We start from the raw sequence: 27,056 nt of genomic DNA on the forward strand, positions 1-27,056 counted from the left end.
GATTAAAGGAGGTCATTTTAACAAACTACTTCCCCCAAGTCCCTGTTTTGAATTACTGGAGAGAAAGTGTACTATCTGGGGTCCTGGATCACTTAGCAAATATCCAGAGAAATGGTTCAAAGTCTGTTTTGAGAAATACACTGTCCAACTATATTGCCTTTCCTTCAGTGAAAGAGATTTATCAAGGATCAATTTGGCTACAGACACAGCTGTTTTTCTTAAAATGCCTTTGGCCATTAAGGTATCCTTAATAACTTTCGGTAAGGTCTAAGCAATTTGTAATAATATTAATGGAAAAATCATGATTCTTTATAGCATTTTTCTCATCCATTTTATCTAAATGGCTAGAAATGAGGATTTGCATAATTTTATGTTTTTTCCCCTCCCATTTTTGCCAGGATCTGAGTTTTATATAGAAGGCATAAATTTGTCATTGAAGTTTGTTAAAATAGTATTTTGACTATGCAGATATAGTTCCGTGTTTTCAACTTCCTTTAATGTTGAAATTTCTTTTAAAATATTGACTGTTAGGAACTTAGAGGAGCAGAAACATCACCTTGGACAATACTAAATTTTTTTAGTTTTGGTTGGTAACTTGTCCTTTAATATTCAACAGGGGTTTATCTATGTAGTCAAAGCCATGGTTTTTCCAGTAGTCATGTGCAGATGTGAGAGTTAGACCATAAAGAAGGCTTAGCACTGAAAAAAACGGATGCTTTCAAATTGTGGTGCTGGAGAAAACTCTTGAGAGTCCCTTAGACAGCAAGGAGATCAAACTGGTCAGCCCTAAAGAAAATCAACCCTGAATATTCATTGAAAGGACAGATGCTAAAGCTGAAGTTCGAGTACTTTGGCCACCTGTTGCAAAGAGCCGACTAATTGGAAAAGACCCTGATACTGGAAAGACTGAGGGCAGGGGGAGAAAGGGGTGACAGAGGATGAGATGGTTGGGTGGCATCACTGACTCAATGGACATGAGCTTGAGCAAACTCCGGGAGATAATGAAAGACAGGAAAGCCTGGCAGGCTGCACTCCATGAGGTTGCAAAGAGTCGGATATGACTTAACAACTGAACAACAGTGAATATCTGGGTAGAGAACATAAGTGTCACGGAAGTTGCTCAGTCGTGTCCGACTCTGCGATCCCATGGACTGTAGCCCACCAGGCTCCTCCATCCATGGAATTTTCCAGGCAAGAATACTGGAGTGGATTGCCATTTCCTTCTCCAGGGGATCTTCCCGAGCCAGGGATCGAACCCAGGTCCCCACGTTGCAGGCAGACGCTTTACCATCTGAGCTACCAGGGAAGCCCCTACTTGTAACCATCTCCCACACACTCTTATAAGCGTTATGGGCAGCAGTGATTCACATCACCAGTCAGCACTGTTTAACCTTGATTTAAAATTGTAATCTAGTTTCTTTAAAAAGATTCATTTGTATTTTTGTGTTGGCTCTATGTTTGCACAATTTCCAGGAAGATCTCAGTACATGAAAGGTGAACTGATTTTTTTCCTTTGGGGAAGTGGTCCATCCAGGAACCAAAGGAAGCTTATGGTTGTATTGCCAAAGTTGACTTAAAATATTAAAAGTCTCTGCAAAGACATTCAGGGAGAATTAAATGGCTATTGCCTTGATGCCAAGCAAATGTTGCAGGCGTTTCAGGTTTTCAGTATTGTACACACAGCCACACATACTAAAACCCATTTAGGGACAATGTTGACCAGCATACCGCGAGCCCGATGCTCACGAATGTAGCTCTCACTCTCGTGGCATGAGCACACCCAGTCTTCAGGAAGGGGTGTGGACACTTTGCGGCACAACAGCTTCATGCAGGAAACTTTCCCCTGGGTCACCTTCTTGGACAATAGGTTAATGGTAGCCATGCTGGTGCTGGGGTGTCCCTCCCCTGCCATGCCTGATTCCCACCTTCCTCTCAATAACTTCTCTGCAACTAAATACATAGACATAGGGCTTCCCTGGTAGCTTAGCTGGTAAAGAATTCGCCTGCAATGCAAGAGACCCTGGTTCAATTCCTGGGTCGAGAAGATCCGCTAGAGAAGGGGTAGGCTACCCACTCCAGTATTCTTGACTTTCCTGGTGGCTCAGCTGGTTAAGAATCTGCTTGCAATGCACGAGACCTGGGTTCAATCCCTGGGTTGGGAAGATTCCCTGGAGAAGGGAAAGGCTACCCATTCCAGTAGGCTTCTGCACTCTGGCCTGGAGAATTCCATGGACTGTATAATCCATGGGGTCACAAAGAGTTGGACACAACTGAGTGACTTTTGCTTTCAGAGAAACATAAGAAGGAGGCCAACCTGTATTTTCAAATACCTTTAAGGTAAAATAGTGGACTTCCCTGGTGACTCAGATGGTAAAGAATCTGCCTGCCAATGCAGGAGACCTAGGTTCAATCCCTGGCTCAGGGAAATCCCCTGGAGAAGGGAATGGCTACCCACTCCAGTATTCTTGCCTGGAGAATTCCTTGGACAGAGGAGCCTGGCGGACTACAGTCCATGGTGTCAGAGAGTCAGACGCAACTGAGCGTTGTGATACACCATTTAGTTCTCATGCAAGTAATATTTATCAACCACTCATCTTAAATTAAGCATTGGGATATAAAGGTAATGAAAATGTAATCCCTGCTTTCAAGGTGCTCCCAGTCGTGAGTGGTAGGCAGAGTTATAAAGACAGAATTGTAATATAATGTGAGGAATTAGAAAATTAGAAAATTAAACTGAAAAAAAAAAAAAGTCTATTAGCTTGTTCATAGATTGCTAGGTGTAACATCAAGTCCCAGCCTGGTCTTTGACACTGCACAGACTCTTTACTTCTCTGATGTGAGACTTGGAGCCAGTTTCTTCAATGACATCATATTAGTAGAAGCCACACCTTACAAAGAATAAGTAACAACACATACCTGATATTACCAGTGTGGTTCTCACTCAGGTAGAAGTATATCCATTCCTTCCCAAGTCCTTAACTACCAAAAATATGTTCAGATTTCTAGCAAGGAATATCTTGAATCCAGCTAGTCCCCTAACTTCACAGTGGTGCCTGTGGCAGTCACGTGAGAACACATGTGAGAGAGGAGGTCAGCAGAGAGGCTGGGTCCCCACTGCTGGCCTGCTGGAGAAAGGCAGCTGCAGTCATAAATTCACGGAGCCAGAAGTGACCTTAGCAGCCACCTTCTCCAACTTCCTTCCAAGAGAAATCTCTGGGGACATTCTGAATTCCAAATCAAGAAAAACTTGGAAGCCACGAACTCAGCTGTCTTACAGTTGTCATGGAATCTGGGGGCTATTTATTGCAAACAGAAACAGGAGCCACAGGTTGTAACTAGCCACTGCCTAGTCTTAAAGAGTCTGTGGACTGTTTCAGTCCTGTCTTTCTCCTACGTTTTTGGGTGTTCAGATCTTCTCATGGGCTCCCCTTCTCCATTACCAGCCTTCTGCTTGGTCCTTCTCTCCCTCTGACTCTGTTTCTACCAGGCTTTATCCACTGCAGTGGCAGAGGCTGCTGGCCCTTCAGCCAAGATTTCTCCTTCTCTCAAACAAGGAGAATTGTTTCTGGGAAGCGGATGGCATTGAAACAGAGTCTTGCGCTTTTCTGGTGCAAGGTGGTTTAGAAGGGGTTGAACCTTCTTCACCCTCACTTCTCCCACCCACCACCTCACAGAATATTGAAGGCCCCATTTCATGGCAGTTTTAGAGTTGAACTGCTGTAGTAAATAACTGGGCATTCTTGATAATTGAACATGGAATGTGCGCACAGGGATAGGACGTAACATTGCATTTACCAGCACTGTATTGTAAGTGAAAAATGTAATGTCTTAAACAAAACTGTTTTTCAAATTGGCCAGAATGTTAGGGGCCTTCCCTGGCAATCCAGTGGTTAAGAATCCATCTTGCAATGCAGAGGATACAGGTTCAATCCCTAGTCCAGGAAGATCCCACATGTTGTGAGGAAGCTAAGCCACAACTGGTGAGCCCATGCACCTACAGCCCCTGCTTAGCAACAAGAGAAGCCACTGCAGAGAGAAGTCTGTACACTGCAACTAGGGAAAGCCCACATGCAGAAACGAAGCCCCAGTGAAGCCAAAAGTAAATAAATAGATCTTCAAAAAAAAGCATACCCCAGTATCTCAGTGCTCAAGGCACTCTGGAAACCCCAGAGTGATGCATCATCAGGCTGGGTCCCTGAAGAACTACATAGAATAGGTGCTTTCCTCATCCCCTCACACATCCTGACACCAATCAGGACTCCCACCTCAGTCTTTATATAGTGAGAAATAAATCTCTATTTGTTAAGCCATTGAGATTGCAGGATTTAGCTATTGTAACAGCTAGCATTACTCATCCATACGTTTACAAAGTCTTCATATTCAATACATGCAAATAGCCTCACGGGGCTAGACTTATGCCCAGGCTTCACACCTGCATCTCCAACTAGACATCTCCACTCAATGTTCCACAGGTCATCAAACTCAGGATGTCTAGAACTGAGTAAGTGATCCACCCCCTTCCGCACACCCTGATATTTCCTGGTCCTCTTTCATATAGTAGCAAATAGCATCTGTATGCATTCAGCCACCCAAGCTGGAAAGCTGGAAGTCATACAAGGCTCCTCCCTGTTGTTAATCTCCCATATTAATCTCTCTTAAATATCTGTCCAGTTCATCGCTTTTCTCCCTTACTTTTTTTTCATTTTTTAACTATTAATTTTATATTGGAGTATAGCCAATTAGCAGTGTTGTGATGGTTTCAGGTGCACAGCAGAGCGACTCAGCCATGCATGTACTTGTCTCCATTCTTCCCCAGTTTTCTCTCTCCTTACTGTCTCTATCTTATCTGGCTTTAATAATTGTAGACTCACCCACCACTCCAGTCTGTCAGTGGTACCAGTAGAGGTATCTCTTTGAAATGCTTTTCAAAGGTGACTCTTTGAAAAGTCTGATTATGCCTCTCCTGTCCTAAAATCCATTCCATGGCTCTTTCTGGTTTATAGGTTAAAAGTCTATTTCCTACTTTGGCACCTAAGGCCAGTTTGTGGACCCACTTCTGCTTAACTACCTTTCTTCTCTCTCATCATTCTGCATTCACACCTATGTTCCACCCATAGCAAATGTCCCAAGGTTCCCCAAACATCCTTCCTCTCCCTGAAGTGCGTGTTTTAGTTCCCTCTACCCAGAACATACCACATTCCTCATGCCAATAGTCTTCATCTGACTACTTCCTTCTTATCTTTCAACTTCAGCTCAGAAATCATCTTCCCTGGGAATCTTTGACCCCCATACCCACCGCTCAGATCTCACCTGTATCTTTATTCCTCTCTTGCCTCATGCCTACTTTATAGAATTTGTCTCTGCGCCACTGTTAGCAAATCTAGGAGCTTTTGTACAATATTGTTGTCCTCGCTTGATGCTATTTGATAGTGACTCTTTAGCTCAGCTGGTAAAGAATCCGCCTGCAATGCAGGAGACCCTGGTTCAATTCCTGGGTCGGGAAGATCCCTGGAGAAGGGAATGGCTACCCACTCCAGTGCTCTGACTTAGAGAATTCCATGGACAGAGGAGCCTGGCAGGCTACAGTCCATGTGGTCACAAAGAATCGGACATGACTGAGCGACTTTCACTTTCACTTGTTCACACTTTGACAACAACTGACCTCAATCACACTGCCTGTAATATGCCCTCAATGCATGTTGATGGGTTTAACCTGTATTGTCATCCACTCCTATCTGCATAAATGGATAAAATAATACATATAAAGTGTGGAGGGCAATGCCTGGCATATAATATCAGTATTTACAGAATAGTTGTTGTTTATATTATTATTGTTGTTTTTATAACTGTGTTGCTGTTCAGTCGCTAAGTCATGTCCGATTCTTTGTGACCCAGTGGAATGCAGCACTCCAGGCTTCCGTGTCCTTCACTGTCTTCCAGAGTTCACTTCAATTCATCACGTCCGTTGAGTTGATGATGCTTTATAACTATTAGCAATAATGAATGCCTTTGACCATAACTGATTTTAAATCCCTACCCGTTTCTTCTTTTCTTTTTCTTTTGGTTCAAAATCATGTGTTAGCCATTTGTACTAACACAGAAGTTTCCTGCTACTGGCAATAAATCGAGCAAAGTGGGAGTCAAAGGATCTAGAATCCTGGGTTCGGGTCCCGCCATGACCACCAACTGTGTGAGCCTGAACTAGTCATTCAATCAGTCTGTGGCTTGTTCTGGCCATCTGTGAAGCAAGGATAAAAATAGCTTCCTGGCCTACTTCAACAGAACAGTCTTAAGGAACAACCTAGATAATTAATGTAAAAGCGTTTTTAATTCTAAAAAATGGATGCAAGTTAATTATTAGTGGTGTCTTTAATAGTACAAGCAGTATTAATATAATGTTTTCTTTATTATTGTCATTCATCTATTTTGCCATTATCACTTTCAGTTATTTTTACATTCCTTAATGAGCAGGCAACACACCCAGGTCATTCATATGTTCATGAGCAAGTTCTCATGTTTAGTATCCACAGTATCAAAATAATTGACTTCAGTTCTGAATAAAGTATCACCTCACAGACAGTATTGCTCCCAAGTGATACTGTCTGTGAGTCTTTAATTCTGTCTTTCTATCAAATTTTTCCCCTTCCTTTTTCATTCCACATGATAGCTATACTGGTTTTTGAGTGAATTATTGAATGAATGAGCCTAAAGGATAGAGACAAAATCTTGAACACCCAATGTTTTGTTGATTTCCTATTTGACGTCAGACTTCCCACTGTTGATGATGATAATAGTGATGGACATGTTTGAGCTTTTATATGCCAGGGACTTCTCTAAGCCCTTCACATTCAATCCTTACAGTAACTTAGTCAAAAGAACACATGACCTTGATTCACTATAATGTAAACATCAGGAGCTACAGAATCTTTTATGTCTTGTCTGTCTTATTAGCTTAACCCTGATGGACCAAAGCAGTACCTGCCATATAGTAGGTACTCAAGAAATAATAGTTGAATGAAGTGATCTGCTGTTGAAACAACTTTTTGATCCTTAGGAATTTGGAGTTTTCTGAACATTTATGATTTGATTGTGATTTCTTATTATTGGTGGTAGTATCTTAATATTCTGAGCTTCCCAGATGGCTCAGGGCTAAAGAAGCCACTTACCAGTGCAGGAGACACAGGTTCAGTCCTGGGTCGGGAGGATCCCCTGGAGTAGGAATTAGCAACTTACTCTAGTATTCTTGCCTAGAAAATTCCATGGACAGAGGAGCCTGCCCGGCCTGCAGTCCACAGGGTCAGTGGGATATGAGTGAGCACACACTCACATACACACACACAAAAAAAAAACTTTATTATTCTATTATTGCAGTGATTAGCTCACTTTGTTGGAAAAGGCAATGGCACCCCACTCCAGTACTCTTGCCTGGAAAATCCCATGGGTGGAGGAGCCTAGTGGGCTGCAGTCCATGGAGTTGCGAAGAGTCAGACACGACTGAGCGACTTCACTTTCACTTTTCACTTTCATGCATTGGAGAAGGAAATGGCAACCCACTCCAGTGTTCTTGCCTGGAGAATCCCAGGGATGGGGGGAGCGGAGGGGCTTCCATCTATGGGGCCACACAGAGTCGGACACGACTGAAGCGACTTAGCAGTAGCAGCTCACTTTGTATAATGCTCTATAGTTTATAAAATACTTTCACATATAATTTCATTTACTCTAAAGCAAACAATGACATGATACTACTAGAAATGCTAAAATACAGTGTCTCTACATAATGGAAAATAAAATATTGCAATGTTTATAAAACTGCTCTGGTTCAGTTTCTTCAATAAGCAGTATGCTCTTAAATTAAAGATAATTAGGGCTTAAAATAAGGGATTATCATATAACAGATTTTTTAATTGAATTAAGAAAATACTAGGATATATTTTCCCTGTTGGCTTAGAAACGGAATTCTCAATTAGAAATTTACTTAAAAGCTTGAAGAGGCAGCTGCAAAGCTGGTTCTTACAGTGTTCGTGACTCTAAAAAAAGAGTCACAAAGTATTTCAAATGAGTCAATAAAATTTCCTAGTATATAATTAAAATCAGAACTGAAAGGATCTAAGAGAAACTTTGCTTGTGAAGAACCATGAGGATTTGCCTTAAACAATGACTTGAAACAGTACTCTCCATGATCTGTTCAGCTCATTCCAATGAGGAAACAGTTCATACAAAATTCAGGAAGTGCTCAGCACTGTGGTGCTCAAGCAAGATTACATTTTGTAGAATTTTATAGTATGTATTTAAATGAAAATTTAAAATATTACGATGTGTTAAAGGCCAAACAAAATTTTATAAACCAGAACACAATAATCATTTGTATTTAAACACTGGCATCTGTAGTTATCACTGGTTTTTAATAGGTGAAGGGAAATCTCTCTTTAACTCTCAGACAAATATGACTAGTCCATTTGTCATTCCAGTATCTTCAGCACTTGAAGTATTTCAATTTTTGTTCAACAATGTAACCTTTGGAGTTTTGCCTAATAATGACTTCAGCGGTGCTGGCCTTCCAACAGACAAATTAAAATGGAAATGCATATTTTCTAATTATGCATCCAGCCCTAGTTGCCTGTTGGCAAGGGTGGCCACACTGAATATTAAATTCAGTCTGCACAATAGCACAAGTCTATGTCACACCAAAGTTTCCCAAAGTCACTTTCTTAATCGTGTGAAGGATAGCCAAGACTCCGATCAGTAGTATGTAGCTGTATACAATCAGAGGGAAAGCATTTAAACATCCCAGCATGGTATTTCCATTTAAATCTGATTACAGTGAAATAAAACTGTAGCCATTAAAGGTTTAGAAGAACTACAAATACAAGCCGTAAAAGAAGACAGATAGTAAATGAGGTAGTAAAACATTCCAGCGGGGCAAACAGTTTACAGCACTCATTCAAGTCTTCCTGAAGCAGGCTGTGCAATTCACTACAGACCCAGAACCATTCCCTGAGCTCCACTTAAACCTGCAATTAACCTTTCACGCCTAATGAAGCTGTTTTCTTGGAAAATTAAAATATATAGTGGTGCCTGCTCTTACACAGACTTGGGAGGAGAGCATTTCGAAATGAATGACTTTTCTGAGGCTCTGTTCAAATGTAAAATGGAAGTGTGATGTTTGTACATAAAGCCAGAGTGTTCTTTCCAAGGCAATTTCATTTGATGTGCAGTATTTTATTACTGTACTTATTAATTGTTCTGCATAATTGTAAAACAAACAAACAAACACACATCAGTAATTTTATGATTAGATTGTTACTGCTGGCACCTACTAATACCATTTCACTTCCATTAGAAAAAGCTAACATTTTACTCAAGATAGCTAAATTCCTAATGTTTCTCCTTGGTGGTTTTTATCTCAAACTTTGTGGTCTTAGAAGGATATATTTACCATTTAAATTATTTAGCTGGTACTCATTTCCATTGCTTTCTCTTTTGGGCGTGTCTGTACACGTTTACTGATAAATGAAGTTCTTAAATTTAAGAGGAAAACATAGTTTGTTAATCCGAGGTGCTGAGTAAAGGCCTGATTTGGGTGCATCTTCTTCATGTTCTAAATATCTCTGGTAGCTCTTGCCATGCGAACCAGTGACTACTAAACAGTGCCAGTGTTCTAAAAGAAATGTGCATGGCCCCAAAGAAGCCTGCTTTCCTCCCAGCTTGCTCCACCCTGGTAAACCAGGGCAGCCTTGCTGACGCTCCCCATTAGCAAGCGCCAGTTCAAAATGCCAAGAGGCCATGGAAAATGGAATCGGAGATAGAAGATGGCACCTTCTCCCTTATAAGGTTGATAATTCATATTTTAAATAATCTAAATATCATAGTATCTGGTATATAAGAACTAAAAGTGCAAAAAGGTAAAGCTTATAATAAATATTTAAATCCCAGCATATGTATTGAATCTCCTGGCATATTTTGATGTAAATTTTGCTAGCCTGTAGCGTCTGTGCGTCATCTTGACATGGTAAATGAAATTCCTTTAGACCACCAGTCTAAAATAATGAATTGTTCCCCAGTTAATTGTATTGCTTTGATAACAAGAAACTGTGCTAGGCCTAGAGAACACAATAAGTGGATTTCATCAGATGATTTGTGTGACTTTTTGAAAAATGATCTTCGGGAGTGACCCGCTTTTAATGGAACATGGGGCGTGCGCCACTGCGCAGCCTCCTGCCAGGAGGAAGTACTTTCTCCTGCGGCTCTCCCGAGTGTGGGATCATCACCAGAAAAACCTCTCACTAGGAAAAAGTTCCTAGCGAAATCTAAACCAGGAGAAAGCATTTGCTTCAAAGACTGATACGGAGACCTCATTTCTAAGGTGCTTTGATTTTCTTGATGTACGTTTTCTTAACAATCCAGGAAAGATCTCAAGCTGCCTTTATTTCCTCGTTGCCAGTGTGACAATAAACCAAGACCAACGAAATTAGAAGCAAAGACAGCTCATTCAGAACTTGCTACGCAGCGAGGGAGTCATCCATCATTGCTTGCTTGCACTGTGGCAGAGACGTGTTGTTTAGTTGTTAAATCACGTCTGACTCTTTGGCGACCCCAGACTGTAGCGTGTCAGGCTTCCTCTGTCTATGGGATTTCACAGGCAAGAATATTAGAGTGGGTTGCCATTTCCTTCTCCAGGGGATCTTCCTGACCCAGGGATCGAATCTGCATCTCCTGCAATTCAGACAGATTCTTTACCACTGAGCCACTGGGGAAGCCCAGCGAAGACTTAAGACACAGGCAAATGTGTGCAAACATTCTATAATGGAAAAAAAGAGAGGCCTTCAAGTATGTGCTTCTTGGAGACTGTTGGCACCAGAGAGCTGGAAGGCTAGAGGCGGGCTAACCAGAAGTGGGCATCCTATGTGGTTGGTTGTGTGTTTAGTTACTCAGTCATGTCCAACTCTTTGCAACCCCATGGATGCCTGCCAGGTTCCTCTGTCCATGGAATTCCCCAGGCAAGGATACTGGAGTGGGTTGCCATTCCCTTCTCCAGGGGATCTTCACGACCAGGGATCGAACTCGGGTTTTCTGCATTGCAGCCAGATTCTTCACCATATGAGCCACCAGGGAAGCCCGTATGGTTGGTTAGGGATATATATTTACCTTTCTCCGTCTATGGGGTTACACAGAGTCAGACACACCTGAAGCGATTTCGCAGCAGCAGCAGTAGGTCCTAAGTTGAAAACAGGGACAAAAATTAGGGAAGCTGTCAGTGATTAATCAAGTCCTGACTTTTCAGGGCTCATTGTTACAGGGGTAATTGTTTGACACCTTGAATTGTTACTAAAGATAGCAGTCTGATTCCTATAAGCCTGACATAGCAGGTGGGGTTCTTGGGCTGGTGATTGTAGAGAAGAGGTTGGTTTCCTGTGCAGGTTGCTACAGCCTGTGAGCCAGAGTTCTGTTTTCATAGATTATCTGGCCATTATCTGTATCTTTAGTCTCTTACCAGCATATAACTGTTCCATTTTCTGGGAGAAGGGAGGCAATATTTTCTTTCTTTAAAGAGCTACTGATTTGACTTCCTTTTCTCAATTAAGAAAAGTAGGTTCCTTACAATAAATATGCTGAAAGGTAATGACAGAAATTACTTTAATTTCCTTCTCTCTCTTTTTTAATGAGTCCTTCACACACTCATTAAATTTAAGACAATTTAAGAAGATAGGATTTTTGTCTCTCCAGTTTACTTTTGTGACCAGGGCCTCTTACAGGTTGAAGGAAGACCTATCAATTTCGGGATTATTGTTGCAATGTTTAAAAGTTCTTCATATATGAGTGGGCTTCCCAGTGGCTGAGTGGTGATGAATCTGTCTGCATTGCAGGAACCCTAAGAGATCTGAGTTCAGTCCCTGAGTTGGGAAGATCCCCTGGAAGAAGCCTGGCAACCCACTCCAGTATTCTTCCCTGGAGAATTCCAGGCAGAGGAGCCTGGCAGGCTGCAGTCCAAAGGGTCGCAAACAGTCGGACACGACTGAAGCAACTTAGCACACATACACACATATATGAAAATATGCAAAAATACAAACATAATAATAAAAACTTACACTTAATTTAACACAAGGCACACACACATGCATGCAGTTATGATGATTGTGCTGTTTCTAATTAGATTACAGGATTTAAATGCAGAAGAACTCATGGTGTGCCACCAGTTGTGTGGTCCAGTGAAAGGACTCAAGCTTAAATTTGAATAAAAGCATCATTTGGCCCATTAAGAAGATAAGACCTGGGCAGATGGCCCTCTGAGTGTCCTCTATGAGTATACATGGTGGTCACTCAAACATCACTGCCTGGAGGAAAGCACAGTTTCTTGAATACAAATTGCTGTTAATGTAGAATCTGAAAATGCAATTGGTTGTTCAGTTTTCATAAGAAAGGATAAAAAGCTGTTAAATTAGAAACAAGCGTGATTTGTCATTTTAGTTTTCAATTAAGGACTGAAATATGGTTTATGACTGATTAGTTTCAACTGAATGTTTCTAAGCTTGCAAATCGTTAGTAAACCCAGACTTCACATTCACATACCCCAAAATACACAGATACAGTCACAGTTTAGGATTAGCACAACATTTCCTGTTTGGGCCACTTAAACTGCTTACTTCATTCTAGACCATGTGTCTTCTTTACGGAAAACAATGTTTGCAGCCGCATGTGAGCGGTCTCTCTAGGCCGTGTATCTTCTGTATGGAAAACAGTGTTTGCAGCCACATGTGAGTGGGAAGGTGTTATTCCTCAGGGCTCTTCGGACGAAGTCATGCAATAGTTTAATGAATAACATGATTTCATATTTGGATGCTGTGATCATCAGAATTAGTGTAAGTGGTCTCTGTCCACATTAAAAAAGACACGTATTATTTTTCATATTTGGCTGTCTCTGGATAAGATGGTGCCAAGGATGAAATAACAGAAGGTTGTAAATTTTGACAGAAGTGTGCCAGGAGATCCTTGGAAACTTAATGCCTGTCTGAACAGAACTGTCACTTAGCACAACCATGGTCTGTTTTTTGTTTGTTTTTGTTTTTAAATAATGTGCTTCAACTCCCTCCCTTAAAGAAATAACAAAATACTTATTTCTAACAGCAGAGTAAGTGGTTAAAACGTCCATTGTTACACTTCGGAAGTTCATATGGGCTCTTCGTAGGTCACAAAAGCAGTTTTTACTTAAACTTTGAACCTGTGAGCTTGCGTTATCTCTAAGAAACTCAGGATAGTTGTTTAATATCCTAAAAGAGTAGTTTATTTAGCAGCAACTCTTAAAAGGGAAATATGGAAATTATCAGGCTAGCCAGTGATTAATTTTTTAATCCCTTCCCTCCATAACACCATTCATTTCTCCTTCTCCATAAATACCTTCTCTTCTGTTTCCAAATGTACCTGAAACTCTGTTTTCCTTTTAAAACTATATGAACTCAGATCATCACATGCATTCACCTAGATCTCATCTGACCCTACTGCTTCCTCTGTGTACCAGCTTACTTACTTCTTTCCATTGACAAATGTCATCAACATAGAACTAATATCTGTTGGTCACACTCCCTCTCACCTCATTACCTGCTGAATTGTCTGGCTTCCATTCTCAGCTAAGTACGGAAATGACTCCAGGATCACCAGAATCATCCTTGAGCAGATCCAAAGGCCTCTGTGGCAAGCCTCACCTGCTGGCCCCTTGTTTACTTTATGCAGATGACATGAACCCCCCTTTCCCTTGATTTCTACAGCACACTGCTGTGCAGAAGACTAGTTGACCTTCTTATAGTGCCCATTTCCCCTCACTGGCATTCTTTTCTGTTCATAAATTTCTGGAGTTCTGTTCTTGCCAGATCATATTTGAGACTTATCTAGTATGCATTGACCCACAGGAATAAAATAATTCAACAACACCTCGCATAGCATGAAATTCCAATGTGAGGTCTTCCTCTAAGAGCAGCACATTGAGAAGATGTCTGTGAGAGCTCAGGGACTGGTTCAACTCAATTCAGAATCAAGTCTCCAAGACCTTGTGGAAGGGAAATTGGTGCCTTCTTGAAGCAAGCAGTCTTGTCTCATGTATTAGTATGGGGATTAGGCACATCTCATTTTATTCAAAAATTCTATGGAAGTCGACAGAAGCTAAAATGGTTCTTATATAGCTGTGATAAACCAGGGTATGAGGGTGACCCAAGACAGATGGGTCATGGTGGAGAGTTCTGACAAAAAGTGGTCCACTGGAGAAGGGAATGGCAAACCACTTCAATATTCTTGCCTTGAGAACCCCATAAACGGTATGAAAAGGCAAAAAGATACGACACTGAAAGATGAACTCCCCAGGTCAGTAGGTGCCCAATATGCTACTGGAGAAGAATGGAGAAATAACTCCAGAAAGAATGAAGAGACAGAGCCAAAGCAAAAACAGTGCCCAGTTGTGGATGTGACTGATGATGGAAGTAAAGTCTGATGCTACAAAGAGCAATATGGCATAGGAACCTGGAATGTTAGGTCCATGAATCAAGGCAAATTAGAAGTGGTCAAACAGGAGATGGCAAGAGTGAGCATTGACATTTTAAGAATCAATAAACTAAAATGGATTGGAATGGGCTAATTTAACTCAGATGACCATTACATCTACTACTGTGGGCAAGAATCCCTTAGAAGAAATGGAATAGCCATTATAGTCAACAAAAGAGTCTGAAATGTACTACTTGGATGCAATCTCAAAAATGACAGAATCATCTCTGTTCATTTCCAAGGCAAACCATTCTATATAACACAGTAATCCAAGTCTATGCCCCGACCAGTAATGCTGAAGAAGGTGAAGTTGAACAGTTCTATGAAAACCTACAAGACCTTGTAGAATAAACACCCAAAAAACATGTCCTTTTCATTATAGGGGACTGAAATGCAAAAATAGGAAGTCAAGAGATACCTGGAGGCAAATTTGGCCTTAGAGTACAAAATGAAGCAGGGCAAAAGCTAATAGAGTTTTGCCAAGAGAATGCTCTGGTCATAGCAAACACCCTCTTCCAACAACACAAGAGAAGACTCTACACATGGACATCACCAGATGGTCAACACCGAAATCAGATTGATTATATTCCTGGCAGCCAAAGATGGAGAAGCTCTATACAGTCAACAAAAACAAGACCGGGAGCTGACTGTGGCTCAGATCATGAACTCCTTACTGCAAAATTCAGACTTAAATTGAAGAAAGTAGGGAAAACCACTAGACCATTCAGGAATGACCTAAATCAAATCCTTTACAATGATTCAGTGGAAGTAACAAATATATTCAAGGGATTAGATCTGATAGAGTGCCTGAAGAACTATGGATGGATGTTCATGACATTGTACAGGAGGTAGTGATCAAGGTATCCACAAGAAAAAGAAATGCAGAAGGGCAAAATGGTTGTCTGAGAAGGCCTTACAAATAGCTATGAAAAGAAGAGAAGTGAAAGGCAAAGAAGAAAATGCAAGTTCCATTTGAATCCAAGTTCCAAAGAATAGCAAGCAGAGATAAGAAAGGAAATAGAGAAAACAATAGAATGGGAAAGGCTAGAGATCTCTTAAAAAGTTAGAAATACCAAGGGAACATTTCATGTAAAGATAGGCACAATAAAGGACAGAAATGGTATGGACCTAAAAGAAGTAGAAGGTATTAAGAAGAGGTGGCAAGAATACACAGAAGAACTGTACAAGAAAGATCTTCATGAACCAGATAAGCAGGATGGTGTGATCACTCACCTAGAGCCAGACATCCTGGAATGTGAAGTCAAGTGGGCCTTAGGAAGTGTCACTTTAAACAAAGCTAGTCAAGGTGATGGGATTCCAGTCGAGCCACTTCAAATCCTAAAAGATAATGCTGTAAAAGTGCTGCACTCAGTATGCCAGCAAATTTGGGAAACTCAGCAGTGGCCACAAAAATGAAAAAGGTCAGTTTTTTTTACTGCACAGTTCCAATCATCTCACATGCTAGCAAAGTAATGCACAAAATTCTCCAAGCCAGGCTTCAACAGTACGTGAACTGTGAACTTCCAGATGTTCAAGCTGGATTTAGAAAAGGTAGAGGAACCAGAGATCAAATTACCAACATCTGCCGGATCATCAAAAAAGCAAGAGAGTTCCAGAAAAACATCTACTTCTGTTTTATTGATTATGCCACAGCCTTTGATTGTGTAGATCACAGCCAGCTGTGGAAAATGATCTTCAAGACATGAGAATACTAGACAACCTTACCTGCCTCCTGAGAAATCTGTATGCAGGTCAAGAAGCAACAGTTAGAACTGGACATGGAACAACAGACTGGTTCCAAATTGGGAAAGGAGTATGTCAAGGCTGTATATTGTCACCCTGCTTATTTAACTTATATGCAGAGTACATCATGTGAAATGCCGGGCTGGATGAAGCACAAGCTGGAATCAAGACTGCTGGGAGAAATATCAGTTACCTCAGATGTGCAGATGATACCATGCTTTATGGCAGAAAGTGAAGAGGAACTAAAGGGCCTCTTGATGAAAGTGAAAGAAGAGAGTGAAAAAAGTTGGCTTAAAACTCAACATACAAAAAACTAAGATTGTGGCATCTGGTCCCATCACTTCATGTCAAGTAGATGGGGAAACAATGGAAACAGTGAGGGACTTTATTTTCTTGGGCTCCAAAATCACTGCAGATGGTGACTGCAGCCATGAAATTAAAAGATGCTTGCTCCTTGGAAGAAAAGCTATAATCAACCTAGACAGCGTGTTAAAAAGCAGAGACATTACTTTGCCGACCAAGGTCCATCTAGTCAAAGCTATGGTTTTTCCAGTAGTCTTGTGTGGATGTGAGAGTTGGACTATAAAGAAGGCTGAGCACTGAAGAATTGATGCTTTTGAACTTTGGTGTTGGAGAAGACTCTTGAGAGTCCCTTGGACTGCAAGGAGATTCAACCAATCTATCCTAAAGGAAATCAGTCCTGAATATTCATTGGAAGGACTAATGTTGAAGCTGAAACTTCAATACTTTGGCCACCTGGTGTGAAGAACTGACTCATTAGAAAAGACCCTGATGCTGGGAAAGATTGAAGGCAGGAAAAGAAAGAGATGGCAGAGGATGAGATGGTTCGATGGCATCGCTGACTCGATGGACATGAGTTTGAGCAAGCTCTGGGAGTTGGTGATAGACGGGGAAGTCTGGCATGCTGCAGTCCATGGGGTCGCAAAGAGTCAGACACGACTGAGCGACTGAACTGAACTGAACTGAACTGAACTGAAACCAGGGCATTGGATGCAGCCACTGCTTGCATAAATTTAGGACAGGCTTTACTATTTCTGTACGTATTAACATATGTTCCTGTCAATTAGTGGACAAAGCAATATTCTTCGTTACTTTTGATAGCTAAAGATCCACTTTCATGTAGATATTTGACTGATAATACTAATGATCTTTTTCTTATATTTAAGACATTTATTCACTAAATTTCTACAAGTTGTCTTTCTCCTATGTGCATTTCACAGCTCTATCCCTAGGGTACTGTCTTACCTCTTAAAAGCAATGTAAGAGAATGAAAAGACAGACAACAGTCTGGGAGACAATATTTGCTAAATCTGTATCTGAAAAAGGACTGGTATCCAAAATGTAAAAAAAAATCTCTTAAAATTCAACAATAAGAAAACAAACAAGAAAGTTAAAAATAGACAAAAGGTCTGAATGGATACCTCACTAAAGAAATGTGTGCATATGACAAATAAGTATAGGAAAAGATGTCAACATCACATGTTATTGCTGCTGCTTCTGTTTAGCCGCCAAGTTGTCTCCAAGTCTTGTGACCCTATGGACAAACTGTAGTACCTCAATACGATAGAATATTATTTAGCAATAAAGGAAATGGGTCATCAAGCCAAAAAGAGATATGGTGGAACTTAAAGGAATATTGCTAAGTGAAACAAGACAGTCTGAAAAGGCTACATACTGTATGAGTCCAACTATATGACATTCTGGAAAATGCAAAGCTATAGAGATATTTGAAAAAAAGATCAGTGGTTACCAGAAGCTCAGGGGAAGGGGAAGGATAATCTGGTAAAGCCCAGGAAATTTTTAGGGCAATGAAACTGTTTTGTATGATGCTTTCACAGTGAGTATATGACAGTATGCATTTATCAAAACCCATAGAACTTTGTGTACAGCCCAAAGTGTGATCCCTAATGTAAACTATAGACTTTAGTTAATAATCATGTATCAATATTGGTTCAACATTTCTGTAAACCTAAAACTACTCTAATTTTTAAAAAAAAACAATAATATGCTGACTTTTGTTATATACACACACATACAACCAGTAGTAACACTGAAAGTTCCTTATACTTTTAGAACACACTTGTGTTTGGACATAGAAACAAAGGTGTGGAGTCATAGCCACACTGATTGTGGTGTTTTGTCACACAGCAATTTGATTGTCCAAAGTCAGAGTCAGTTTATTTTGTTAGGTCCTTGTTCTTCATGTATACAGTTCATATGTCCAAGTTTAGAAATATTTTTTAATGTAAAAAAGAATGTATTTATGCATATAACTGAATCACTCTGCTGTATAGCAGTGATTATTAAAATGTTGTAAGTCAACTATGTTTCAATTGAAAAAAAAGCAAAACAAGATATCAGTAAAGGGTAGACCACTTGACAACTTCCAGTAAACAGCTGAATATAAAACAGTACTAAGGCCACCACTGTTGCCATCCCCAAAATGTCTAACCAAACATTTACCTGCCTTTTTCCTCTTCTTCCAGGCCTTGCAATTGCCAGTGCCCTAATAGATATTTCACAGCAGAAGCCTTCAGATAGTAAAGACAAAACTTCAGGAGTCCGAAATCGAAAACACCACCTCTCAACGCGTCAAGGAACTTGTGTCTGAGAAACAGAAACTGCTCCTGTACATTCTGTCATGTTTGACTCTGTAAATGGCTTCCATTAAAGGCTGGTCCAAGGCCTCAGTTTTCACGGAGACAAATCTCTGTATGGTCCCAGGGCCCAAACACAGTTCCCTCTGAAAGGGGAATGACCCGAGTGGCCAAAGAATGTTCATCAGTTTTATAAAATTAATAGTATTGATGGTCACAGGTGATAAAGTTAGTTTTTACAGCTATCTTAGGCTTATCATAGATAACATTAAAGTACTCTGGAAAAAAAAGATGTATATTGTTTCTTAATGCAGATGAAAAATATGTAATTCATATAAACCAAACTGTTTATATCCCAGGACTTTAAAGAAAGACATTTTATAATGCCTGAGTGATGAGAATTGTACAGTTTTTGCCTCCTAAGCAAACTTATGTCACTTGTATATGAACAGGAAATGAACAAACTGCAATGGCTTTAAATACTATTTTATCTCCTTGTAAATGTAAAAGCAAGATTTTGATTTAGTAGGATGTAGGTAAATGTATTTAAATATTTCACAGGACCATATCATGTCCAAACTCAGTTTTCAAATGTGATTCTTTTTCACCTAACTGGAATGTAGACCAAAATGAATCCATTTGGCTAGATGGTATTGTGCAACTTCACAGGAGGTTTATTAGAATTCTGAGTGACGAGGACATTGCTGTCGTCCATGCCAACTGCCTAACTCATTATCAGAGCTGATAGAGCATGGAAAAGCCTGTCCAGCAATCAATTTTTCCCCACCTTCCCAAACCAGCCTCCAATGCCACAAACCTGAAGAGAGCTGAAATAGTTATTTTACAGTATGCAAGCTTCTGCTCTAATATGGAAATTTTTTTAATGGCCTCGGAATCATTGGATCAGACCTCAATGATCCATCTGCATTTTTATAAGAACAGATCACGTTCGTTTGGCCCTCCTCTCCTAGCTGCTAGATTTTATCTACCTTTTACAAACGCTGTGAAAAGCATTTTAGAGTCAAACCCCCCTCCAAGTCATAGTATGACCCAGGTTTCTTTCCTGCCAACTGTTTTCACTTAGAATACAAGTAGAGAAGAGCATTTGCTGGCAAGCATCTACAGTGTTCCTATTTCTAACACGAGCACATTGGTGTCATGAAAGTCTCCAATTTGAGAAATAAAATAAGCTTGTCACTGCCCGCATTCAGCATATTCTTAATGATTCAAACGTCTGAATTATGGCAGAAAGGGAAGATGGTTTAAGACAGCTTTCACGTTGGAACGTAGAATCACGTGTGTCCTAATTTTTGACAGCCGTCCGCTAGAACTCAGTAGATGAACAGAGCTTGTTTGGAACTGCAGTTTCTTAACTTCAAGGTGACTACAGAATATATGAAGAGAGCAGTGACAAGAGACACATCCAAAGCTGCTCTGTGCAATATAGTTTTGTTCAGTATGAAAGTCACTTAAATATAATTGATGTTTAGTACTCTCTACGTACTTATCACAGTCTTTGGATTTCTGGAAGATAATGACACTTTACTGTTTACAGCTAATGCATAGTTACTTGCATGCTATGGTTGTACAGTAGCAGAATATGACCCTATTGTGATATTAAATGTTTATTTCACAATGCCACTTCTACATAGCCAGCTTAATTTGATGAGGATCGAATGTGATGTATAGCAGGAATGATCATAAATATGTCGTTGCTAGGTTGCATCGAACCATGACTATGTCATTGTTTTGATGATTAGGCATTTATGAATTATAGTATATATTCCTTATGTTGGCGTGATAATTTTGCTATTTTCCATGCGTTAAAAGTTAGACTGATTCTTAGATCAATTTAATCTATAGCTTATGGGGTTTTGGTAGGGATAGGAAGTGGAGCTGTTTGTTTTTAACCTCCCTATGAAGTTTTCTTTCAAAAAAAAGAAATCAAGCGAAGTTTGTAAATGTCTCCTGAAAACAATCAAGCAATTTTATTAGCTTTTGGGGGGAGCCCTTTAAATGTTGATTTTTTTCTCATGGAAAAATAGATTGACAGAACTGATGAATACAAAAGTAGAATCATGTAAAAATAAAATGATTGCCCAGTTTGCTTAATACCCTGTAACAGTTATAATGGAAGCATGTATAACCAAAAGACAGAAATATACAGAGTTGAGTGTAAAATCTATTTCAGCTGTATTTTTAGAGAGGCTAAACATGGAATTAGTGTGAAAGAATTGTCAAGCCTCATTCATCTCAAATCTCAGAGTTCTTAAAATTTGTAAATTTGAGTTTTAGACAATTTTGGGACATAATGCAATGTTAAGTTAAAGTCATATACTCTATGTTTCTGGGCCAAATATGGCTAACTCTGTGACTGAATTATGCAATATCTTCTCAACTTTCCGAAGCTTTTTACTGGCAAGAATACTTCATCCTATGTGAAGTAGATTGAAAAGACCTTGGGGATAATGGCTTTGAATCTGTATCATTTTCTTTTTTCCCCACATCCCAAACACTTTTAATCTGGAAGCTTCCTTTGAAAAAAAAAAAGAAAGAAACCACAAGTATACGCAGATACTGTTCAAGATGTTAGGCATTAAATGACTGATTCTCTTGAAAATTTACCTTAATGGAACTCTGTGCACTTCTGTTTAGAATGACTTTGAAAAATTCTTTAACTTTTAGGATTTCTTATTCCACCCAAGATGAAAAGCTTTGGTTAAAAAAATTTTTTTAATCATTTTAATAGCGGACAACTAGAGATTTGTTAAAGAGGATGCACATGCTCACAGATCAATTTAATACATTTGAAGAGGACTGAGATTTTCATAATTGCTTTAAAATGAAAATGTATTTAGTGAGACACATAGAAGGAAAATGTACGCCATATACTATGGTGTTATGTTCAGAGGGAAACCTACAAATAGAATATATTTCAACCTGTAATCGCTCCTTACTGTGCTTCCCAGTATCTCATTTTCTTTGAGTTACAGTAAGACAGCCGTGACTACATGGCTTTGTGCTGCTGCAGGGTCACTTAGAGTGCAGACCGGTGGTTGGGCCCGACCGAGAACAGATGTTGCAGCCAGCTTTGAGCTGTGTGGTGCTGGCGAGTTTTACCCTTTCGAAGCCTCAGACTTACCATCTGTGTGGAGAAGCTACTGTACTCTCCTTGCAGAGTGGATCTAGAAGGCGGTGGACATAATAGACACAAAGCTGCCACGATGGGCCCGCAGTACAGTATAAGTAGCTGGTTTTTAACAACCATGGGGCCACCAAGCCACTCTTTTTCTACCAATTGTTTTACAAATTCATCTATTATTTTTTCATTCATATTTTCACCACCTATAAAAGCCACGTAGGTTTTTGCAAATGATGATTTCATAAAAACCTCGAGTCAGTTCCTATATTTCTAGACTATAGAGATTTCTAAAAAAAATCTACTTGGGTCAATATCAGCTTTGACTCTTTCAAAATATATAGTTTTAGTAAAGCATTTTTTAAATGATTGCTTGGTGACATTTAGACAGGAACATCGATTGTCACTTTCATGTTCAAATTTGGCAAGAAGGGATTGATCCTTGCATTTGGTTGTCATACAGGATATGTCTTTGTGGCATTGAACATAAAACTATGATTTGAAAAGTGTTTCGTATAAAATGTTTTAAAAAATTAAAACTGATCAAATGAACTAATTCTACCCGCTTTAAAAAAAAAAATCAACTTTCCAAAGCCTCTTTGCTAAAATAGGTGTGAGTTTACTTACATGAGTTTGGAACTTGATCATGTGAACTACCTGGGTCAGTGCACGTTCCTGCCCTTGCCTGTAGAGATTAAGATACAGAAGGACTGGATTGGACCCTGGAGACTCATATGCTTAATAAGCAAGCACCTCAGTGATTCTTAGGATTAGGCAAATTAAGGATACATTGCACTAGGCCAAAGAGCTGCCTTTATTTACAGTTAGAAGAATTTCTTTAAATAATGAAGTCATCATTCTAAGTCAAATGCTTTAAATAATTTTTCAAGGAATACAAGCCATCTGGTTGGTGTTACAGCAGTGTTTTCATTATAGTGTACATTTAACATTTTAGTTGTATCAAATTTTTTAAATTGAGAATTAGAACCATCTCAGTATATATGTATACAGGTATGCATGCCAGTGTTAAAACAGATTGTGTAAAGGTTCAAACCTGCTTTAAAAAGCCAACATTTTATGATATAGTATGCTATTCGTCAGGAGTTTAATTGCTGAAATAAAAACATTGGATCTTCCAACCCCCATTGCCAATGCAGTTTTGTTATATATATTTTTTTACCTACCCAAGATCATCTAGGAAAAAGCACTCAACCAAAGGATAAGTTTATCTGCCATCTACGGCTTGGTTATAAAATTTGGTTGTTGAATTCCACATTCAAAATATATTTCTCTCTCCTTCACCTGATTTTTGTTGGCCTTTTCTACATGTTCTCTTCGGGTTTGTTTTTTTAAAAGTTTTTTGGATGTGGATCATTTTAAAGTCTTTATTGAATTTGTTACAGTGCCTCTGTTTTACATTTTAATTTTTTGGCCATGGGGCATATGGGATCTCAGCTCCCTGACCAGGGATCAAAGCAGAACACCCTGCATTTGAAGGTGAAGTCTTAACCCCTGGACCAGCAGGGAAGTTTCCCTACATGTTCTCCTTGAATTGCAAGCTGACCAGTTCGATTGTTCCTGAGAATGGATGCCTAGGTGGCCAAGATTCCAGCCAAAACTGAGGATCTCTGTCCAAACCATGTGTTCTGTGTTTACATAAGTTGTTCTTGTTGTTCTTGAGTCACTTATTCATGCCCGACTCTTCTGCAGCCTCATGGACTGTAACTTGCCAGGCTCCTCTGTCCATGGGATTTCCCAGGCGAGAATACTGGAGCACCCAGGTGGCCATTTCCTTCTCCAGAGGATCTTCCCTGACTCAGGCATGAAACCTGTGTCTCCTGCATTGGCAGGTGCGTTCTTTATCACCGAGCCACCAAGGAGGCAGTGAAAGTCCTCTTTCTGACTCTGGTGCAGTCGGGGCATAGCTGAGGAGTTTTCTAAGAAAAGTCTGCTTGTTCTTTGGCGAGTTTTGGGTTTCATCCCCACTTTGCCCTCTGTGTCCTGGCCCATGTCTGTGTCACTGCTCTTGTGGGCCTCAGTCTGGCATTATTAAGAAGGGAGTAGCCAAGACAGGCGCAAATGCCTCTCTTCTCTCCAACCCCACAGGAGAACCAAGCATCTCTGACCCTTCTTGCGCTCAGGGGCTCAGCCAAGCCCTCTGTCTCCTGACCTAAGGCCGAACTCTGAGGGTGGGCCTGCTAGTGCTCTGGGGAATAACATGGCAGACCCTTTATCCCGGGCAGCCCAACTCCACACATCCCAGAGGTCAGGTCAGGGAAGGGGACCGCTCTGCCCTAAGAAACATGCCCAGCCTGCTAGCATGTCCCAGAAAAGGCGAGAGTTTAGGGGGTGGGCCTCAGAGGAAGATGTGTCTGAAGCGCATAGCACTCAGAGTTGAACCCTGGAGCCTCTTTCAACAAAAAGCAGCAACTTCTCTGAACATCTGCACCTGGAGCATCTTCCTCCTCAGGTTCTTGATGGTGGATCAGTGCTTGGCAGAGGATTTGAGGATTTCAATTCATCAGTTATTTTTCTCTGCCCTGAAGAGATTTCCTCTGAGAATCACCTGTAAGTGGCTGGAGTGAGGGAGGGGCTGGCATTCTTTCATCTCAAACTCACAGTGCTTTCTGATGAACATGCAACCCCATCTCCAAATTCTAATGGATTCTTCTTGTTTAGCATCAGGGTGCTTGGCACAGCTACAACCATCAAAAAGTATTGTTGACCTTTACTTTTTCCAGGTGAAGTGAAAACAGCAAGTATTATTATTTTGCTTCCTAAATATGAAAATACATTGTATTTTGGATGAGCTTCTAGAAACTGCACCCCCCCTCCTCCACTCTGACCTGTGTGCCTTCCAGGGATCCCACCCTTTGATGAAGAAATAATTGTGCCCTGCTTGACTGGTTATGCAGCAGCCCTGAGTGAACAAGACACTGAACCCCTTGAAGACCCCTCCAGATATGCTGTATTCTACTCGCCCATCCAAAGGTTTGACCAGTTTTATTTTTGGCAGAAGTGAAATTTTCACTGAGGCAAGACAGCAGTTTAAGCACCGTCCTCTTTAAACCAGCTCTGAGCATGGCCAGATAGGAGACCTCACTCTAGAAAATCCACCCTGGGAGATGGCATTACTGAGCAAATTCTTAAAACAGTTCTTTGTGCCTCTGTAGCCCCTGTTGCTGAAAGATACCTTAAATTTTGTGCTTTTCAGTGATGTATAGGTTGTGTTAGAATAGGTCTTGTGTGGGATACATTTGAGTTTTAGTGTGAGCTCAAATGCCAGTTCTTTTAATGGCTTGGACCAATTGTCTAAACTATTCCTAAGTAACCTGGGATAAAAAGTGCTCATCTATCTTACCTAGGTGTTGTGATGGGTTTATGTTGTTGAAATAGGAAGTAGATCAGAGTTTGATGTTTTATCCTTTTACTATGAGAAGATTCAAAGTTAAATTCAGAGAATCATGTGCAACAATTCTCTTGATTATTTTGGGTAACACTAAAGGGCATATATGTGCCAGAGTTCCCAAATAACCAAATTACAATAGAAACCAATGGTATATATTACCTGGTAATTCAGAGTTATGCTTCTCAGGATTTTTAAAGTACTTATTACATTTTGCAAATATTTTCTCAACTTTAGAGGGTAATTTTACAGCAAATACCAACAGATTGTTTTTCTTTCCCATCATCACACATCTTTCTGACCCTTCATCAACTAGTCAGCTTGTTTCCCCCTGTAGCAGACTAGCACTCTCATATCTCTATCAATGCTTAAAAAAATAAATAACATAAAATAGGTCTTGAACATCTTGGTTCCCTTGTGACAATGCGCATTGGCAGTGGTAATCTTTTCCTTTAGATCAGCTTGTTTGAAATACGATGGTACTTAAAAGGAAGGCCGGCTGGAAGGACACCAATAAAAATACCAGCTCAGCTTAAAACAATTTGATTTCAACCTAAAATGAATTACCTTGCAGCACAAATAGATAATGGCAAATGGGATATCCTACTTATCAGGACTATTCCCTGCGGAGAGTTAGAACTTCAGGTTCATTTGAAGCTCATTGCCCTGTGAGGATAAAGAATATGGTCTTCTGAACATTTATGTGCAGATGAACTAGTTGGAAGGGGAAACAAACTCTGAGTACACAACATCCACCCCTTGCTGATTTCTGAAGTGACAACTCCAATTTGACCTTCAACATTGCAAAAATGCAATGTGTTGACTGTTAAAAGAAACAACCCTTCTGTAAGGGAAAAATACCAAATAGCATCATTTCGTTTCTCAAGAGGCTGTGTCTCTCATAAGCTTTACAAACTAGACGTTTATAAAGATACATAAGGATGCTTTGTTTGTGTTTTTGTACATAATAGGCACTGTTTTAGTGACAAGATTTTCCTTTCCTAAACCATAGAAGATAGTTATGGGATAGACTTTTCATTAGTAATTCTTACTTTGATAGCATATATGAACCACGTGGCCTTTTGCACACTAGTGAATTGAGATTTATTTTGTCCTAGAGTAGAATGGCCAAATAAAGAATATACCTTAATGGGAATCCATGAGAAAAAATAACAGTTTTTCTACCATTTCAATATATCATAAGAGTCCTATATCCTCTCATAATACATTGATTCAGTTAACAACAGTCTCCTTTCTCTGTCCCTCTCAACCTCCCCTCTCTCCCATGCAAATTACTTTGTGTAGATAGTGTAGTCTTGGTAATGTAGTCTTCAAGGGTTTATTTACAGTATTTTCAAAGATTATGACAATGTCAAATTTATCATCTTCGTAGAATAGAAGATAAAAATAATAATCAGAAATCTTTACAAAGTTTGAAATCTACTGTGACTGTTGGTAAAAAGTTTGATTCCACATGCCAAACAAGTCACTTCATGTTACTAAAATTAAATGCAAACTCCCAGAATTGGGTCTTAACCACATTAATATCAATTTTGAAATGGCAGCATTGTTTGGGTCATTTGTGCTTTATATTACATGAACCAGTTTAAGCTATACATGAACC

General features: G+C 39.9%; 1 protein-coding gene across 1 annotated transcript in view; it reads left to right on the forward strand.

Annotated features, from left to right (window-relative positions):
- Window positions 1–18,901, forward strand: part of ATRNL1 (attractin like 1) — a 795,857-nt gene extending 776,956 nt beyond the window's left edge. The window contains exon 29 of the mRNA XM_052660645.1: window positions 18,777–18,901. Within this exon, the coding sequence (XP_052516605.1) occupies window positions 18,777–18,901 (125 nt within the window). The remainder of the gene's footprint in view (window positions 1–18,776) is intronic.
- Window positions 18,902–27,056: the final 8,155 nt, after the last annotated feature.

Source organism: Budorcas taxicolor, chromosome 23, assembly GCF_023091745.1.
Source record: "Budorcas taxicolor isolate Tak-1 chromosome 23, Takin1.1, whole genome shotgun sequence".
Classification (NCBI taxonomy): domain Eukaryota; kingdom Metazoa; phylum Chordata; class Mammalia; order Artiodactyla; family Bovidae; genus Budorcas; species Budorcas taxicolor.